Here is a 20,109-nt window from a genome sequence, read left to right on the forward strand (position 1 = left end):
ATTATTTAACCTTTCAGATTATGATAAGATATATTTATATATGATAATTTAAAATAAATAATTACATATCATATATTCAAGATGAGGTAAATAAATTATCACCGATAAGATTCAAAACCAAAAATAATCTTAACCGAATTAAACAGTCTGTTTAAAATGACCAAAGTGGATGCGTCAATGGTTACCAAGTTTAGTAGACCCGAGAGATAACGGGCTCTATTTCAAGGGCTCGGCTCCTCCATGTCGTAAGAAACAAAGCCATAACCCAACACAGAAACGAAGAAAGAGAGAGTTTGATAAAAAACAGTCAAAGATTATTATGATTTCATGTCTTTGATGATTCAAATAAAAGACTCCTTTCTTTCTCATTTCCTCTTACATCAGGTATGAAATTTCCTTTTTGGTCTTATTATATACATAAAAGCACTAGATTTAATTCCATTTGTTTTTTAAATTTGGATTTTAGATTGGATTATGGAAGAAGGGACTGAATTGAAGCTTGAATTGAGGTGAAGATATAGAGCTAAGTGATCAAGTTGCTTCTTTTTCTTTTTTTTTTTAATCTTGGAAGGTGAATTGTGGTGAATTTTATGGGGGGTTCTTGAATCTTGATTGAATTTCTGCATTTTCTGTTGAAATATTGAATTGGGTTTCCTTCAAAATCCAGTTCTTTGTTTGTTTATGGGGTTTTAAGGTTTTGTTTGGGCTTTTGCTGGTCTGAACATTGCATTGAAGTTTTATGCAAAAGCTTAAAATCTGCACCTTCAATTCTCTTCCAAGAGCTGGAATTTGGTTGGTATTACTTGTTGTAGCTCTGGTGTTTCGCTGTTCTTGATGTTTAATTAAGAAAAACTTTCAATTTCAATGGCTACCTCGCCACAAGCTTCTCCTGGCTACTCTAAGACTATTACTCCTCAGATGGATTCTGCTTCACCTAATCCTAATAAAAGTTCAATTGCACCTATATTTCATGTGCCAAATTTACAACAAGATCAGATCGCTTCCCATTCAATAAAAAATCCTACTATGTTGTCACAGGCAAATGGGGTCAAAACTGGAAGCCCAATTCCACATCTGAGTACTCCCCTTGGCCCTCTTGTATTTACATCACCAGTCTGGCTTGCTGCCGTGCCTTTCCGAAACTCTCCTGCAACTCCTCCGCCAGTTGGTTTCTCGTCAGGTTCAGCCTTACCCACATCTTCACCTCGCCATTTTTCAAACGGGTCAGTTGAGCTGCAACAGCAACTTCCCAGTGCTATAGAGGAATCTGTGCCTGACGGAGACTCGCCATGTGTTTTATTCTCAGCTGAGAAGGTATCTTTCATTCTTTGTGGGATGAAAGAAAAAGCTGATATATTATTTTGTCAGTCTATTTCTATGATTTTGCTACCAAATTGTCAAATTTCTTTTTCAGATTTTATGATTATGTATGTATTATTAGATTTTACAGTCTATTTATCTTTGCAATTATATGCACTATTTCTATTTATAATTCATTTGTCCTCCTCTTCCATCCATCTTTTATGTTAGGTGTCGAAACACAAGAAACAAGCAAATGTACCTAGTTTACGTTTTAGAGTATTGGTTTCTCCTGGGAGGGAGACTTTGCCAGGTCCTCAAGTGATACAACATGATCCTCATCGATGCCATAATTGTGGAGCTTATTCAAATCTGTATTCTAACATACTAATTGGCTCAGGCCATTGGCAGTGTATAATCTGCTGGCATCTAAATGGAAGTGAACGTGAATACATAGCATCAAGCAAGGAAGAGCTCTGTAATTTTCCAGAGCTGTCATCGCCTTTGGTTGATTTCATTCATAGAGGTAATAAGAGACCAAGTTTTGTTCCAGTTACTGATTTGGGAACATCTGCACTGGTTGATCTTGTCATTGATGAATGTCTAGATGAGCCACACCTTCAGCATTTACAGAGCTCCCTGCATGCATTTGTTGATTCTGTGCCACCAACAACAAGAATTGGAATCATTTTGTATGGTCGCACAGTATCAGTCTATGACTTTTCAGAGAAATCAATAGCATCTGCTGATGTGATTCCAGGTGGCACTTCACCAACTCAGGAGACCTTGAAAGCATTGATTTATGGAACTGGTTTATATTTGTCACTGATCCATGCTTCAAAAGAGGTGGCACACCTGATATTCTCTTCATTGAGGCCATACAAGTTGAATGTTCCAGAAGCATCAAGAGATAGGTGCTTGGGTACTGCAGTTGAGGTTGCTCTAACTATTATTCAAGGGCCATCTGCAGACATGTCTCCAGGTATAGTTAAAGGGCCAGGTGGTAATAGCAGAATCATTGTGTGTGCTGGTGGATCGAATACTTATGGCCCTTGATCCGTCCTTCATTCTTATACTCTTCCTAATTATCCTCATAAGGAAAAGACAGCAATGAAATGGATGGAGCATCTTGGTTGAAAGGCTCATCAACATAACACAGTGGTGGACATTCTCTGTGCTGGAACTTGCCCTGTACGGGTTCCTGTGCTGCAGCCTCTTACAAAAGCTTCAAGGGGTGTTTTGTTCTTCATGATGACTTTGGTGAAGCCTTTGGTGTGAGCTTGCAGAAGGCATCTGCAAGGGCAGCTGGTTCGTATGGTTTGTTGGAGATATGCTGTTCTGATGATATTCTTGTTACTCAGGTCGTGGGTCCTGGTGAAGAGGCACATATTGACACCCATGAAACCTTTTAAAATTATATTTCTCTTTATATTCAAATGCTGAGTGTTGAAGAAACACAATGCTTCTCGATATTGATGGAGCATAAACATGACATCAAGAGTGATTTCGTAATTTTCCAGTTTGCCATGCAATACTTAAATGTTTATCAAGCTGATATAGCTAGAGTGATTACTATCAGATTGCCAACTGTGGATAGTGTTTCAACCGATCTTCAAAGTGTTCAAGATGAGGTGGCTGCAGTCCTAGTTGCCAAGAGGACTCTTTTGCGAGCAAATAGTTATTATGAAGCAATTGATATGCAAACAACATTAGATGAAGGAGTTAAAGACATTGGTTTAAAGTTTGGGTCCCAAATGCCAAAGTCAAAGCAATATCGGTTCCCAAAGAAAATCTCTTTACTACCAGAGCTTCTATTCCATCTTAGGAGGCGTCCACCGTTGGGAAGTATAGTTGGTCACGAGGATGGGAAGTCTGTACTTTGGAATTTGTTTTTGAATGCATCCTTTGATCTTTCACTTCGCATGGTGGCCCCTTGCTGTCTGATGCACCGGGAAGGAGGCACTTTTGAAGAATTGCCTGCTTATGATCTTGCCATGCAGTCTGATACTGCTGTTGTTCTAGACCATGGTAGAGATGTCTTCATTTGGTTGTTATGTAAATCAATCCATCTTATAGCTTTGGCATGTTATATATCTGTTATATTTGCTTGCTGGCTATTTTTGCTTTTATGTTATTCACCTTTGAGCCATAAAGTCTGGCATGCATGTGTCTGCTATATGTGGTCCATTTTTTGCTTTGTGATTGAGTAGGAGATCCATGAATGCATGTAGTTTGAAGGCAAGTTGCAAACAAAGACCTTAGCACATTTGTTCCTATGCTCTTTATGAAGCCATCAAGCTCGGTTATTATTAAGATTGTATTTCTCTCTGTTAATATCAGGCCACGGTAGAAAAGAGATGCTAGCTTGATGTATGGGGAACTGGAAGTAAAGGTTTGGAATTGAGAAGCTATTCTTGCCTTTCTAAATGTGGTCACAGCTACCTCAACCATCTAACATTTTTATATCATGGTCACTTTGTAAATGCATTTTGTATAGCATACCCTTATATATATATATACACACCATGTGACAACTTTGCCCTGGACGCATTCTTTTTCTTTTTCACTTTTATTCCACCTGTATGTGTATGCCTGGTATGTTTATGTTATGAGGGAAATACGGGTGGATTACGTTTTTTAGAATCGACTTTAGAATCTATGTTTATTTATTTATTTAGTTTTCAGGGAATAATATTGAACATCTTCCTGTCAACTGCTGGCATCAGGGTGCTGAACTTACAACTGATGAAGGACGAAATGCAGTAGCTTTGGCAGCTTGTAGAACATCGGCAGAAGAGCTCACTGAGTTACAATTTCCAGCACCTCGGATCCTTGCTTTCAAGGTTCTTCTTCCCTTATTTAGTCCGAATATTCTATAAACTGTGCATTGTTCCATCAAACAGAAAAAGAACCTAATGATCCGGTTTTATTGCAGGAGGGGAGCTCTGAGTCTTGATATTTTGTTTCTCGGCTGATACCAGCACACAAGGATCCTCCTTACACATAGGTAAGAGAAAAGAAATAATGGGCAAACCTCTTTGCTTTTAGTCCTAACAGGTCTATCTGTTTCTGTATGTATTTATTGAAAAATGAAGGAATGCATGGTTGGTTCCGGAGAAAGTCTAATTCAAGGAAATGAGACTCTTAATAGTTTTTTTCATTGGTTTTGTATACAATTGAGCTAGCTGATAACAAATATTCTATTTGGAGCAATCAGGTTTTGTGATTTCACAATTTGGTTTGATTGAGAACGACTGATGAAATGATTGACTGGTAAGTAAACTTTTGTGTTGGTGGCCTAGTTTATAAGCCAATAAAGCATTGGTGAGCAATAATTTTGCTTAAAAAATGGTGAAATATAAATGTTAAACGCAAACTGTGGCGATTTGTATATTTGTATGGTATAAAATATTAAAATTTATGTTTTTTTATTTATTTTTTTCATAATAATTAAGTATCATAATTCATGTGGACATGAAAATATAAAAGATATTTTTTAATTATGTTAAACTCATATGTAATTATTGATAAAATTTTAAGTCGTTTTATATTTATGTTTTATTTTCGTATCATATTTATATCATGTCATCATATCGAAGTTTAGATTGTTAAATCTAATCAAATTCGTATAAATGATTTCACAATAAATTCATGTTGGTTTAGGTGACAAGAAATGTTATTTTTTTATTTGTTGTTCGAGTTCAAATCGTCTTGAAAAAAAATTATTTTTCATGAATTCATAAGTAAGAATGAAATCGTAATTTGGATATGTGATTCTTAACCAAAACTGGAGTTTGAATGGAAAACAAAGATTTTCACATCTTTTATAAACTATTATAATCCAAATCACGATTTTGCCACACAATTCAACTAGAAAATGAGAATAAAAAAACAGAAATAACCTTTTTTGTAATTGTGTATTGTATTTCCTTGAGTAAAATTAAACATTTTAGCATCAACCGCTATCCCACCAGTCCAAAAGAAAAATAAGAATACCAATATATTTGCAATTGGTTGGTTCGGTCTTTAAAGATCGATCTTTTAAAAAATATAATAAAAATCGATTGATTTATTTTAAAAAAAAAAAAAATTGAATTGATAAAATGTGATCGAAAAATCAAAATTTGAATATATTTTTATCATTAATTTTGAATAATTTGTAATAATTTTTACCAAATAAAATTTACTCTATAATTTTGTCATCAATATTATATTTGTTATTTTTATAAATATAAATTATTTTATCTATATTTATATTATATGTAATATAATTTAAAAACTCTATTTTTAAAAATCAATTAATTTGATTGATTTAATTATTAATTTAAAAATAATAATCGGATAAATTAATTCATTAAATAATTTTATCTAATAATAATTACCAGAACTAAATGAATTAAAATAATTCGATCAAATTTAATTGATTTTGATTAATCAAATCAATCAGAATCGATTTATACTCACTTTTATTTATTGGTATAGTAGAATCAAAATTAGATCCATTTAGTCTCTTTGGATTGAGTCAGTATATTGAATTAGATTTGATAATTTAAAATATAATATGATTATATAGTATAAATATGATTCAAAAAAAAAATTAAAATTAATATAATTTAAAATTTTAATAATAATTATATATAAATTTAATAAAATTTTAAAAATATATTTTATATTTTTATATTTACACGTAAATTATGATCCATAATTTTATATAAAATATGATATAAATTTATAAATTTTAATGTATATATATATATATATATATAAAAACACGCACGAATCGTCGTGTCTACAGTAAAGGACAAGGTTCATGTCTACATTAAACCAGAACTTCACTAGTTACTGAGTTGGTCCGGGCCTGAGTAGTAACAGTACTGTTTTCCGACTAAACGGGTCATCCATTTCCCAAAAAATAAACAAAAAAGCAAATTTCATTGCTTACCAAAATCCAGCGTTTTAACATTCTCCGCCCCGCCTATCTTCTGTTATTTCTTTACTTCCCCTCACTGTGTCAAGAGAATCTAACGCAACCAAAGAATCTACCACTATTCATTTCTCTGTAAGACTTCATATCTTCCCACATGCTTTCGTTTTTATTTACTTTCGCAGTTTTTCGTTTATATTTTCGTAAGTTTTATATGATATTTTTGTTCTAATTCTAGACTCTGACAACATTAAGCATTTCTAGTTTTCTTGGGTGTTTTATGGTTACCCATCTGAACCTTGATCTGAATGCACGTGTCCTACAGGTGTTTCTGTTTTTTAATAAAGTAAAAGGGTCGTCGGACAGTCCAGGAAAAATCACTTTTAGTTTTGTCTTTGATCTCAAAGTTGGTAAAGGCGGTAAATGTAGACCTGGCAATTCGTGTATCATTGTCATATATGTTTCATTTCGTGTCAAACATATGTAAAATATGAAAATTATCGTATCCATGTCTGACATGCCAAACTCATATATGGTTTTTATCGAAATTTTAGACCGAGTTATATCGTTTAAGTGTCATATCATTATATCTTGTCAAAATTACTAAGTTTAGGTAACTGTTAACGGTAATTGCTTGTTCACCAATCAACATGGTTGTTCTCCAAGAATTTTTTTAGAATGTTCAGGACCCATCATAAGTAGGCTTGAACAGATACTGAAGTCATTTGGTTGATAAACTATATTAATATGTGTAATTAGTAGGGTAGGGGGTTTATTTTCCCTTAATGGGGATATTAATGTTTAAACTGATAGGTATGTACTGTTTCTAATTGTTCTAATTAAATGCTTTATTTTGTTTGTACTCGAAGTTGATGATATGGCTGGAGTGGAGCAGAGGCAGAACAAGTCTGGAGGTGGTAAGTATTTTTTTTGCTCAGGTTGGTTAGATTTCATTAGTAATGTGCCATAAAGGTGTGGGCGTTTCTAATTGTGTGGATGTTTTGTTGTTGTTGTTGATTTTTAGGAGGGAAAAAGAAGGAAGTGAAGAAGGAGACTGGTTTGGGTCTCTCCTTTACCAAGGATGAGAATTTCGGGGAGCGGTACTCTGAGGTGCAATGACTTAGTGCCTGTTATACTATGTTATTGAGATCTTAGTATCTTATTGTTATATCATCATCTTGGCTTTTGTAGGCTGTTGTCAATGGTGAAATGATTGAGTACTATGACATTTCTGGCTGTTATATTCTGAGGCCATGGGCAATTTCAATTTGGGAGATCATGCAAGTGAGTCATATGATGTTTATACTCATATTGCTCTTTAAATGTAAATAAGAAGTGTTTATTAATTACAAGGAAAAAAAATTTATGGATTTCATTCCTCGATCTTTGTTTTCTTTCTGTTTCCTTTCACGGTTAACTTATCCACGTTGTTAAACTGCAGACATTCTTTGATGCTGAAATCAAGAAAATGAAAATCAAGAACTGCTATTTCCCTCTCTTTGTATCTCCAGGCGTTTTGCAAAAGGAGAAGGATCATATTGAGGGTTTTGCTCCAGAGGTGAGAAACAATTTTTTTTTTTTTTGGCATAATTGACCTTGTGGAATGCTTTGCAGCTTGAAAGTGTTGGTTTCTTTTTTTATCAAACTTTTTGAAGCCTTTTGAAACTCATTTTGTTCCTAAACTTTTTTGCCCTGTTTTCAATGATTTACTTCATTTTGTGGAAATCCATAGTTTAGTTTCTATCTAGGGCTCAAATTGGAGATAGTTTTTTATCTAGGGCTCAAATTTGGCAAGTTCTTCCTCATTTGAGCAAGATACTTTCATGAATATGCTGAAAAAATGGCAATATTTCAATGTTTTTATACTTTTTAGCACTGGACTTATGCAACACTTAAGTTTTATGCATTTTTTTACTAGAAATGTTATGTGATCTAATGAAAAAATGACATGTGAATGGCTTTGGGATCCTGGTTTAATCAGGTTGCTTGGGTGACCAAATCTGGGGAGTCTGAGTTAGAGGTGCCAATTGCAATCCGCCCAACTAGTGAGACAGTTATGTATCCCTATTATTCTAAGTGGATTAGAGGACACCGTGACTTGCCTTTGAAACTTAACCAGTGGTGCAATGTCGTTCGATGGGAATTTAGCAATCCCACACCATTTATCAGGTAGTTGTCTTAAAATTGGTCAACTTTAGCTTTTCCGGTGTTATCCTGCATCCTTTTCCCCCCCTCTCCTTCCACCCGGTGGATGGGATATGGTATGCCTTACATGTAATGAGATGTTAATTTTCGTAAAATTTTCTAATCTTGGTTCAATTTTCTTATCCTTAGTTATTAATGTTTACAGATGAGAACATTATTTTCTCAATTCTTTTGATGCCAAGTTAGAAAATTAATTTAAAATGATTTGATGATAGATTGGTCACCGCTAACTTGCTTCTTAATTGTAGGAGTCGTGAATTTCTATGGCAGGAAGGGCATACTGCCTTTGCAACAAAGGAAGAGGCAGACACATAGGTAGCATAGACTTAAATTTTTACCTTTGATCAACATTTCAACCTTAGAGAGCTGAAGTTTGCCCATTGTTCTATTGGTGTACAATGGAATAGGGAAGGTTAAAGTAAATAGAAATTTTGCATGGCTGATCCTTTTCTTTTTCATATTTATCTACAATTAAATTTTGGTTGAAAATGGCATTTTTGCCTCAGAATTGCCGAATGAAGTATTTAAGTAAGCATTTCAGAAATTTCCCATGTGATCTTATTTTGAATAATTTCAATATTTTGTTGGTTTCTGTGCTGTGTCAAAAGTCAAAGTCAAAGTCATATTTCATTGCTGTTACAGATTTCACTTGTCTTGCCTTTTGAAGTATCATTGAAGGATGTGCTAGATCCTTAGAACCTTTTATGTGTGTCTAAATATGGTTTTGTTGGTGAATATATTATGGAAGGGGGACTGAGGTGGCAAAACTGACATGCTGAGTTATATGTATTTATTGTTGAAATACTTTGTGCTTGGTAGATTTTAGACTTTAGTTCCTACTTCTAATCACTCTTGCAATAGTTGTACTGGGTCTCTTTACGTATGTCTAAATTTTGTTATATTTCAGGTTCTTCAAATATTGGAACTGTACCGATGTATATATGAAGAATTCTTGGCTATTCCTGTTACAAAAGGCAGGAAGAGTGAACTAGAGAAGTTTGCTGGTGGACTTTACACAACTAGTGTCGAGGTATGGTATAAACTATTATGCATATATACATGTAATAACAATCTCTACTTATTGGCGTGAACAACGAACTTAAATTGTCTGCTTGATCAATGTGCTTTAATATAAATTGAGGAACTTTTAATCTGTTCATAATATGATAGGCATTTATTCCAAACACTGGGCGTGGTATTCAAGGTGCAACCTCCCATTGTCTGGGCCAAAACTTTGCAAAAATGTTTGAGATAAACTTTGAAAATGAAAAGGGAGAGAAGGGTATGGTCTGGTAGAATTCCTGGGCGTATAGTACTCGAACGGTAAAACTTTTTGTCTCTTTACTTGGAACATTCTTAGCATTTATCGTTTCAAGTCCTTTGTCATGCTATCCCTACCATTTATGTTTTGTGGTTTTGGGTGATTACATGGGGTTGGAATCCTTAACTACCATATAATTCCCTTTCTATTCTTTTCTCCTTATTCCTGCTACTCTGCTTATGTTTTCTACTGTTTTTCAAATTTTCTCAGATTGGGGTAATGGTTATGGTTCATGGGGATGACAAAGGTTTAGTGCTGCCTCCAAAAGTAGCAGCTTTGCAACTTATTGTGATTCCTGTGCCTTACAAAGATGCAGATACTCAAGGTATTTTTGATGCTTGTGTTGCCACTGTGGCAACCCTCTCAGATGCTGGCATTCGCGCTGAAGCTGATCTTAGAGATAACTACTCACCTGCTTGGAAGTATTCGAACTGGGAAATGAAAGGTGTTCCCCTAAGGATTGAAATAGGACCTAGAGACTTAGCAAATAATCAGGTGAACCCCCCCTTTTTTTTTGGATGCTGCTTTCCTTCTATTCTTTTATTTATTAATTTGCTATTGTACTTATACAGTTAAAACCAGAAAAGTGCTTTGTTTGACAGGTACGTGCAGTTCGCCGTGACAATGGAGCAAAAACTGATATCTCAAGAGTCTTTTTGGTTGAACAAGTAAAAGGAATGTTGGATAAGATTCAACAGAACCTGTTTGACGTTGCAAAACAAAAACGAGATGCCTGTGTTGAAGTTGTAAAAACTTGGGAAGAGTTTGTAACAGCTCTTGGGCAAAAGAAACTGATCTTAGCTCCTTGGTGTGATGAGGAGGTATGACTTGAATTTGCAGAATCCTTATTCTTTACAGGGACCATGACTATTTAGTATTTAATCAGTGTTCCTTTAGTGCTTATCTGCTACACTTAGTCTTTGCATTGAATCATTAGGCTGAAGTGTTTTGTTGGTTATAAAAATGAGTTGGATCATATTTAGAACGTCATTAATTTCCAAGATTACCTCTCCAGGCATTTGTTGGTTAGAATGGGTCTTGCTCAGTTTCATAAAAGACTTTTAATGTTTTGTATAAATGTAGGATGTGGAGAAAGACGTGAAAGCACGAACGAAGGGTGATATGGGAGCAGCTAAGTCTCTTTGTACCCCGTTTGAACAGCCTGAACTCCCAGAAGGTAAAGCAGGCATTTATTTTAAACAATAGGATACTTTCCCTCCCTCATAATACTAGTAGTATTTTGTTTTTTAATAAACTGTTACTGCACCAGCATGCACTAATGGGCAACTGCCAAGAATCTTAATCTGTGACAAACTACAAAAGATTATTGGAAATTTAGAGAAATCATACTACATTAAGAGGAATAAGAGATAATAAATTAATATTAATCAGTAGTTCAATTAATTTGAAGGATTAAGTAAAAATCCGGCACCCAGTGAGCTTGGTTCAGGTGAGATGTGATTGCAAATGTGTCATTGTGATTGAACCTGAAGCTTAGCTCAGTTGGTTCATGTAATCACTCTTAAGAAGTGGTATCTAATAAATCTAGGGTTCCAATCTCAGCACCTGCATCCCCCTCTCTTCTCCAGGCTGCAACCACTTTTGTATCAAAAAAGAAAAGCTTACTTAATCCTTTTGTAACACACAGTCTTTTCTCATTTAGAATTTTATAAATTTCTGCTTACATTAGTATTGAGGGAATTCATGTGTAAATGCTGTTTGATTATTTGTAACCTTACATCCACAAAAAGAAAAGAGGAGATTATACGTCTTCTATAGAATTCTCTTCTCATGAAAAATGAAATTATGCAGGTACTAAATGCTTTGCCTCTGGGAAGCCTGCAAAGAAATGGACCTATTGGGGTAGAAGTTACTAAGATTATTCTCTTTTTATGACCATCTCCTTCACATTGTCCCCTGTCTGATGTCAGCTGTGCTGGTGTGTGGACCATTCTTAACAGGATAATTTTCAATTTGAAATTGTTATATGAAACTGATGAGAGTACTTGGTTTTATTATCATATAGTTAAGAGTTCACTACGATGCATGGCAAAATATTTACATGAGTAAATGTCACTCATCTGTCATTTCTTTTTGGTGATTAAAACATGCAGAATGGCAAAATATTTACAAAACATGCAGAATGGCAAAATAGTTACAACTGTAGAATGGATGTCCTCATTTCCAACTTGTCAAATTATAAAAGTGATCAAATCTCACCGCACTTATGTTTTGGTGGAATCCAAATGATCCCTTAGGCTTATGTGCGGTGTGGTGGAATTGTAGAGATATTGGTGCAATTAAGTCTCCTACAATCTTATAATTGGCTGATTGGGACCAAAGAGATATTGGCACGTAGACATGAAATCCAACTAACGTTAACGGCAAAAAGTAGATCGTTTCTTTAGTAATTTCTCTTAAATGAATATTTTTGTTTGTCTGTCCAAATTGTATCTTTTAATTTTTCCTATTCTTAAAAGATCAAAAATACTCCTATAGCTGCTAAAACAATTGAAGACAATAGCAATCAAATACTTTCAAAAATCAAGGTTTTGATAGGATTAAAGCTTTTTCCTTTTAATTAGCAAGTTTGCCTTTCAAAAAATCATTCAACCCATCAGCCATCTCCGTGAAATTCTTGGTTTTTTTATTCAATTGACAAGTCTTCAAGGTAAATTTTATTCATCAACAAGGAATTCTTGTACCTCCATTGTTGTCTTTAATATGTTTGATAAATTGTCATAATGTTAAACATTCAATTTTCTCATTTAATTTTTAATTTCTTAGCAAATGATTTAAGATATGATCCATTTAAGCATCGTCTTGAGTTCAAAGGTACGTGATTTCTTGAAGGATAACTATTTAAAATAACTATGTGTCGGTGTCAGAAGTAGTTTTCTTACTACTTTTTTAACTTGTTTTATTTGTAAATGCTTTCAGAAAAGAAAATATCACGCTTGTCCAATAATAAGTGGCACAGGTGCAGAAAAGCTATATCAACAGGAGATAATCTCTTTGGTTCCAAGTGTAAGATCTATTGTATTGTAGGCATACCTTTTCAAGTTATTTGGCGCATATTTCTTAACATTTCATCTTTCTTTAGTTTGCTTTGCATGCATGAATTAATTAATAAAGTTTGATCTAACTAATTAGCTTAGATTCACTAGCAAGAAAAATTGCTTTTAGATTTGAATACTGCATGCAGTTGAAGAATTTGATGCTGAAAATGATGATATTTATGCTGTTGGTTAGTTCACACCAAATAATAATGACAGAATCTTTTTAAGCCAAACTTACAAGTTTGCTTTTTGTATGCCATAAATTCTTGGAGTCTATACTAAAATGAAGCTATATATTAATATTCATCACATACATTATTAATAGTTGTAGTTCCTTGATAATTGATGTGCTATCAAATAGCTTTACACTTTCAATTAGTTAAGGCTAATTACAATTATATTACAAATCATGACAAATTATCATTAGAACATGGCTAATAGGAATTTCATATCTGTGGAAATATGTTGCTATGATGCTCAATTGTTAGTATGAAGGTGGCTATACAATGTGGCAGAATCAACTCAAAGGTCATTTTAAAGATATTTCAGCATGGCATATTTAATTCTTTTTGAAGTAGGGTTTAAGTCTATAAGACTTATTTCCTTCCACTAACAAATGGTCTATTTGATTCTTGATGTGCCTAAAGCTAAGCCAACCCTTGAACTTGATGACCGATCATTATATAAAGTATAATGCTGAAGCAAACGTGAAATAGAAAAATGAAAGCATGATTGCTACATAGCCATTTGACATTTTAACTATTGGAAAACATCTTAATTGCAGTGGACTAGAGGTAAAATTTAAAGTAATGTGATTTTAGTTATTGAATCTTTTTTGCTGGATTTTGAGATTTTAATAAATTTAACAGTAAGTTAAGATACTTGCTGTAGATTTGGTGACAAAGAAATTGTACCTAAGAAAAAAAATAGTTTCAATGGCGACTTTTACCTATTTTTTGCAAGTGCTTTGATTGCAACTTAACTACTATTTTGCATCTTGGAAACAATGAATTTTCTCTTGGAAGAGAGCATGATTCTTAAGTCTCACCTCAATCAAAAGGAGTTTTATTTGATTTGTTACTTAAGTCTACTGAAATTCATATTCATTATTTTTTGGCTTGAATGTCTTATTTTTGTAAAATGACAAAGAAACATAGTAATTTTTTTTTAGAAAGCTAAATTTTATAATTTGTGCGAGTAATTCAAAAGACAAGAAAGCATTTCCTTGAATGTGATTATATAGATTTAATTACGTTTGCTCATCCTTATTATCTTATTCTTCACATATTCTAATTCTTAATTTATTTATCTAATTAAGCATAAATTAGTCAATTTTCTAACTTTAATTAGCCACATATTGGTGATCTCTTTAAGGATCGCGCAACCATACAAATTTGAACTATTGTTAGTTAAACTTGTGTACTTATGATTTCTTTGTTTACTACATGTCACATTTCAAATTCTGTTTTGGTCACCATAAGTTTTGCCAATAAAATTGGTAATTTAGTTAAATTGATACTAACTTAATGAGATTTTGGTAGAAAACAAAAACAATAACGCTAAAATTTAAGGTGACAAGTTTCCAATAGATATATCAACAATAACATTTTGTCTAAAAAGAAAAAAAAAATTGAATTCATGGGATTTCATCTAAAGTAAACTTTAAAATGATATAACTAAATTCATAGACATCATTTTTTTTCCAAACTCTTGACAACTTAATTTTTAGTGACAACATTTTATAACTTTAGTATTTTTAAGATGTCATTCCCACCAGCTATTGAATGTTAGCTTCAAAATGTCATCTTTATTACTTATTGAATGTTACCTTAACTATTATAGAAAATATCATAAAGAAACATTTGTTTGAAGGAAGCTTTTTAAGTTCAACATGTAGACCCTACAGGTTGTATAATGAAATTCAATTTATGAGACTTAGGTATATAACACAAAAGAAATAAGGATTTAACCTTATTTAAAGATAACATGTAGATTTACTTAACCTATACATGTAAATTGAAATTTTTTAAAGAAATCATATTTGATTAAACCTTCTAATGACTTGAATTTATGGGTTGAATGAAGTTGCTTTGTCCTGTGTAGTAAAATGGCATACCAAAGAAAATGTATGACTTATGTTTAGAGCAAAAGATGGTCAAGTCTACCTTGCATTTGAGTCATATTCGTTAAAATAAACATAGGAGAAAAATAGAAGAAAAATTTAAGCTATTGAATCCAATATAAGCATGTAAACTTATTGGACTTATTATAAAAAATGGTCAAATTCTAACCTGATTAATGAAAACAACATTCTGATTAAAAGGTTGAGTGCTTGGACCTTTTCATTTTTTGGACTGAGTTTCAAAACAACTATTAAATTTGCGCTTACCACCAGTTTTATCACTTTTCATTTTTAATCCTTTCACATTCATGATTTTTGAATCATCCATAACATTAGATTTTTTAGCATCATCTTCGTCACCTTTTGTATAAGAATCATCAAAGTTGCTCACTGTTAAACTTTTAAAACCCATTCAACTAGTTTTACCTGTTGAAATCTTTTCTATCTTAAGCATTACCTTTAAAGATTCTATTAAAAACAATGTACCATTCTTTTGTTTTAGCAGTCCATGTTGACAACTTAATTGCATTCCTACTTAATTCTTTATAGCTAATTTAGGATCTTTTTTTTCTAGTGCTTTTATTGATGTCTCTTACACTTCCAAGCTTTACAGCTTTCGTCCATCTCTTTACAATATATTTCTCAGATACAAACTTGATATTTTTTGAGTTTAGCACCTTTAAGATATGATAACAGAGAATTCTCCAAAATTCAAATTTCATACAAGTACAAAAAATTGAATTAATTGAAGAGTTGAATTTAACAAAATGATTTTGATATTTTCCAAAAGCATTGATCTTGTACTCAAAGAATGATTCATTTTAACTATAATCTTCAATAACCAAATTGAAATTTTTTAAAAATTCTTTTTGAAACTCTTTAAAAACATTAAGAATGTAAACATCTCTAGTATGCCTTAACGTGGTTGCATTCACCTTCATTATTGGAATGCGTTGACTTATGTCATAACTATATTTTACTCATTGCAGCATAAATCAACCACTAACCTTTCAAAATAATTAAGGAATCGGACCACATTTAACCATGAAAACGAATTATATTTGCACTAATAAAAACGAATTGCTTATTGACATTAATACTAAAAGGATAAATTATAATTATACTTCTTTTTAATGGTCGCCTAGTTTTTCATTCTCTCTTAAAATACATACATGTTCTCAATAAAGAGTCCTTGTTGTATTACCTTTCACTTTAATGATACTTGCCCATTAATATATATATATATATGTATAATTTTTCACCTCTTGACTTAGTGGTTAAGAGGCTTTTAGAAAGACATGGGGGTGGGTTCTAACCCCGTTATCCTCCTTTCTCTTTGAACAGGCATTTGCCTTCCTTTGAACAAAAAAAAAATATATATATATATTTATCATATTTATCATTGCCATGATTTATCTTAGCCTTTATAATAAATCATATATTTTCAGGTATTGAATAGATCTATGAAAATAGATTTCAAATATCAATTCGTACTCTTAAAGCTCAAAAAACTATAAACTTTCCCCCATTTTTTTTTTTGTTTTTAACCCCCTTGGATGCGTAGGTTTTTTTACACTTACTTAGATCTCGAGTTAAACAAATAATTAAGATAGGTTAATTACATGTTGCTATTATTTTTATAAACAAACTGATCATGTCATCAAACTAATGCAAACTTATTTATAATTTCTTTTCTAATTGTAACTTCATATGATTTAGATAACAAACTAGCAATCTCCTTAATAATATCATAATTGAAATGTGAATCCAATACCATAGGTTTAGATTATTAGTTGAATTGATAGGTACAAAAAATTGACGGAGGAAAACATAAGCCAAATTAATTATGATGGATGGGGAACGTAAGCACGGGCAAAATGTCAAGCCAAGGAGAATGTCAAGTTCAAATCATTATTTCTGTCACCAATCCTATGTAATCTATCATGATTTTATTTTTTATTTGTGCTTTGAAATAAAAGAACATTTATGAAAACAAATAAATTGTGAATGAATGTATTATTGTTAAATTTTTTATTATAAAATATTTATAAATAAAATAATATATTATTAAGTGACGAAACCAAAAAGCAGGCAGGAATTACGGCACTTTCAAAATATTTTTACCTCTTTTATACTAAAGTGCCTGAACCCACTAAAATATTACTTTGACCCCTTTTTCTTTTTGAAATTATTATTTGACACCTTTTTTTACCTAATTCCCACTTTCGTCACATTATTAATAAATAAAATAAATGTGAAGCTGTTGGAGAATGAAAAACCCTTATAATGACAAAAAATTGTGAACATTATTGTTCTGGTAACTGTAATAAAATTATTTTAAAAATGATTAAAAATGATGATGATGATTATTATTATTATTATTATTATTATAATAAATTATGTAAAATTAAAAAAATTAATGAACATAATGAATGTAATGATCGCCATAACAATTATTTTATCTATAATTATAATAAATATAATGTGATTGAAAATGAGATTGTGATCCTAATTTAAATATTTGATTGCAAGTTAATAACATTTAGTGCTTATTTAAAAAAAAATACATTTAATCGTGGAATGAATAACACCCTAAAATTATGTTTGATGTATATGAATATTGATGCGATAAGATGATAATTATTTTATTTCACATTTGATTTGTATTTAAAATGAGATATATAGATTATAAAAAGAATTAATATATTCTTGTACAATATTATTCAATCTTCTCAAAGTAACAAAATTTTTTTTTAATTAATGTAATTAAGCTTACATATTTAATTATATTTTTAAAAATTACATTAATAATTTAAATTATATAAATTTTAATTAATGATAATTTTGACAAATAAATAAGTTATCCTATCATAATCTTTATATATATCAAATAAATAAAATAAAATTATTTAATCTAATTTTATTTATAACATGATTTTATTTTGTCTTATTATAATCTTATATATTAAACATAATTTTAACATTTAGTCTTAAATTAATCATTTAACCTATCATCTATAATTTTTATTCAAAATTTAAATCTAATATTAAACATATTTGTCTTGTTGATATTTTTTTTTTGTCCAAAAAATTTGAAGTAGATAGATTATTTAGTCCTTTAGATTATGATAAGATATGTTTGTATCTGATAATTTAAAATAAATTATTACAGATCATGTATTCGAGATTAATTCAACAAATTATTATCGATAAGACTCAAAACAAAAAATAATCGATAAGACTCGGAACAAAAAATAATCTTAACCGATTTAAACAATTAGATGTTTAAAATGGCCAAAGTGGATGCGTCAATGGTTACCAAGTTTAGTAGACCCGAGAGACAACGGGCTCTATTTCAGGGGCTCGGCTCCTCCATGTCATAAGAAACAAAGCCATAACCCAACACAAAGACGAAGAAAGAGAGTGTTTGATAAAAAACAGTCAAAGATTATTATGATTCCAAGTCTTTGATGATTCAAACAAAAGACTCCTTTCTTTCTCATTTCCTTTTACATCAGGTATGAAATTTCCTTTTTGGTCTTATTATATACATAAAAACACTAGATTTAATTCCATTTTTTTTTTTTAAATTTGGATTTTAGATTTGATTCTGGAAGAAGGGACTGAATTGAAGCTTGAATTGAGGTGAAGATATAGAGCTAAGTGATCAAGTTGCTTCTTTTTCCTTTTTTTTTTTAATCTTGGAAGGTGAATTGTGGTGAATTTTATGGGGGGTTCTTGAATCTTGATTGAATTTCTGCATTTTCTGTTGAAATATTGAATTGGGTTTCCTTCAAAACCTTAGCACATTTGTTCCTATGCTCTTTATGAACACCATCAAGCTCGGTTATTTTTAAGATTGTATTTCTCTCTGTTAATATTAGGCCACGGTAGAAAAGAGATGCTAGCTTGATGTATGGGGAACTGGAAGTAAAGGTTTGGAATTGAGAAGCTATTCGTGCCTTTCTAAATGTGGTCACAGCTACCTCATCCATCTAACATTTTTATATCATGGTCACTTTGTAAATGCATTTTGTATAGCATACCCTTATATATATATACACACCATGTGACAACCTTGCCCTGGACGCATTCTTTTTCTTTTTCACTTTTATTGCACTTGTATGTGTATGCCTGGTATGTTTATGTTATGAGAGAAATACTTGTGGATTACGTTTTTTAGAATCGACTTTAGAATCTATGTTTATTTATTTATTTAGTTTTCAGGGAATAATATTGAACATCTTCCTGTCAACTGCTGGCTTCAGGGTGCTGAACTTGCAGCTGATGAAGGACGAAATGCAGCAGCTTTGGCAGCTTGTAGAACATTGGCAGAAGAGCTAACAGAGTTACAATTTCCAGCACCTCGGATCCTTGCTTTCAAGGTTCTTCTTCCCTTATTTAGTCCGAATATTCTATAAATTGTGCATTGTTCCATCAAACAGAAAAAGAACCTAATGATCTGGTTTTATTGCAGGAGGGGAGCTCTGAGTCTCGATATTTTGTTTCTCGGTTGATACCAGCACACAAGGATCCTCCTTACAAACAGGTAAGAGAAAAAAAATAATGGGCAAACCTCTTTGCTTTTAGTCCTAACAGGTCTATCTGTTTCTGTATGTATTTATTGAAAAATGAAGGAATGCATATAGTTAGAAAACAGTGAAGTAACTATTGCTTGATGCTTATGCAGGAGGCAAATTTCCACAGCTCCAAACACTTGACAACAGAACAGTGGACAAAACTGAAAAGCAGTTTTGTTCATTTTGATGATCCCAGCTTCTGTGAATGGATTCGGAATTTGAAAGTAGTGCCACCAGAAAAAAGATAAGATATATTTTCCTTTTCTTTGCAGTTAAAATTCCTCCAAAAATCATTTATTGGAATCTTTCTGCTCTTCTTTTTTCTTCTTCTCCCTATGAAAGGAATGTAACTCATTCATTTTTTCTTTTCATTATTATTTTTTTTCTTTTCCAGCTCTCCTTTACAAAATTTCCCTTTTTTTTTTTATATATATAAAAGAAGTTGCAGGCGCTGGGATTTGAACGTAGACCTGCTGGGTGTGATTGAAGGTATTTCCATGAATCAACTAAGCTAAGTTCCAATTTTCTCACTCTTTTAAAATTGAAAAAAAACAGTTATACTTCATAGTACTCCAAAGTTCAACTGTATTGTCTCATTG

General features: G+C 31.9%; 3 protein-coding genes across 8 annotated transcripts; all 3 read left to right on the plus strand.

The window, feature by feature from the left end:
* The first annotated feature begins 247 nt into the window (after positions 1–247).
* On the plus strand, positions 248–4,510 carry LOC111287177 (protein transport protein SEC23 A-like). 4 transcript variants are annotated; one of them, XM_089759192.1, is made up of 5 exons: positions 248–384; positions 467–1,314; positions 1,531–3,327; positions 3,978–4,142; positions 4,235–4,510. In XM_089759192.1, exons 2-3 carry the CDS (start codon positions 865–867, stop codon positions 2,353–2,355), a joined length of 1,275 nt encoding a protein of 424 aa, XP_089615318.1. In that variant the 5' UTR covers positions 248–384; positions 467–864; the 3' UTR covers positions 2,356–3,327; positions 3,978–4,142; positions 4,235–4,510. The 4 variants fall into 4 exon arrangements, with proteins under 4 accessions (XP_089615318.1, XP_089615317.1, XP_089615316.1 ...); XM_089759191.1 differs by having other exon boundaries at positions 3,985–4,142; XM_089759190.1 differs by having other exon boundaries at positions 4,026–4,142.
* LOC149519059 (protein transport protein SEC23 A-like) lies at positions 3,219–19,881 on the plus strand. Of its 2 annotated transcripts, none has more exons than XM_089759195.1 (4): positions 3,219–3,354; positions 19,199–19,315; positions 19,408–19,479; positions 19,621–19,881. In XM_089759195.1, exons 1-4 carry the CDS (start codon positions 3,325–3,327, stop codon positions 19,756–19,758), a joined length of 357 nt encoding a protein of 118 aa, XP_089615321.1. In that variant the 5' UTR covers positions 3,219–3,324; the 3' UTR covers positions 19,759–19,881. The 2 variants fall into 2 exon arrangements, with proteins under 2 accessions (XP_089615321.1, XP_089615322.1); XM_089759196.1 differs by lacking the exon at positions 3,219–3,354 and adding an exon at positions 18,621–18,866.
* On the plus strand, positions 6,409–11,789 carry LOC111287180 (proline--tRNA ligase, cytoplasmic-like). 2 transcript variants are annotated; one of them, XR_016341390.1, is made up of 9 exons: positions 6,409–6,642; positions 7,093–7,161; positions 7,248–7,333; positions 7,415–7,507; positions 7,665–7,781; positions 8,205–8,392; positions 8,677–8,743; positions 9,336–9,458; positions 9,599–9,745. XR_016341390.1 is itself a non-coding variant. In XM_089759194.1 (6 exons), the coding sequence occupies exons 3-6, from the start codon at positions 9,969–9,971 to the stop codon at positions 11,624–11,626; spliced, it is 654 nt and encodes a 217-aa protein (XP_089615320.1). In that variant the 5' UTR covers positions 9,330–9,458; positions 9,599–9,751; positions 9,960–9,968; the 3' UTR covers positions 11,627–11,789. The 2 variants fall into 2 exon arrangements, 1 of the variants encoding a protein (XP_089615320.1); XM_089759194.1 differs by lacking the exons at positions 6,409–6,642; positions 7,093–7,161; positions 7,248–7,333; ... (2 more) ...; positions 8,205–8,392; positions 8,677–8,743 and adding exons at positions 9,960–10,244; positions 10,352–10,570; positions 10,833–10,926; positions 11,562–11,789 and having other exon boundaries at positions 9,330–9,458; positions 9,599–9,751.
* Positions 19,882–20,109: the final 228 nt, after the last annotated feature.

This window comes from Durio zibethinus, chromosome 4, assembly GCF_047325235.1.
Source record: "Durio zibethinus cultivar Kanyao isolate XHJ-2024 chromosome 4, ASM4732523v1, whole genome shotgun sequence".
NCBI classification, from domain to species: Eukaryota; Viridiplantae; Streptophyta; class Magnoliopsida; order Malvales; family Malvaceae; genus Durio; species Durio zibethinus.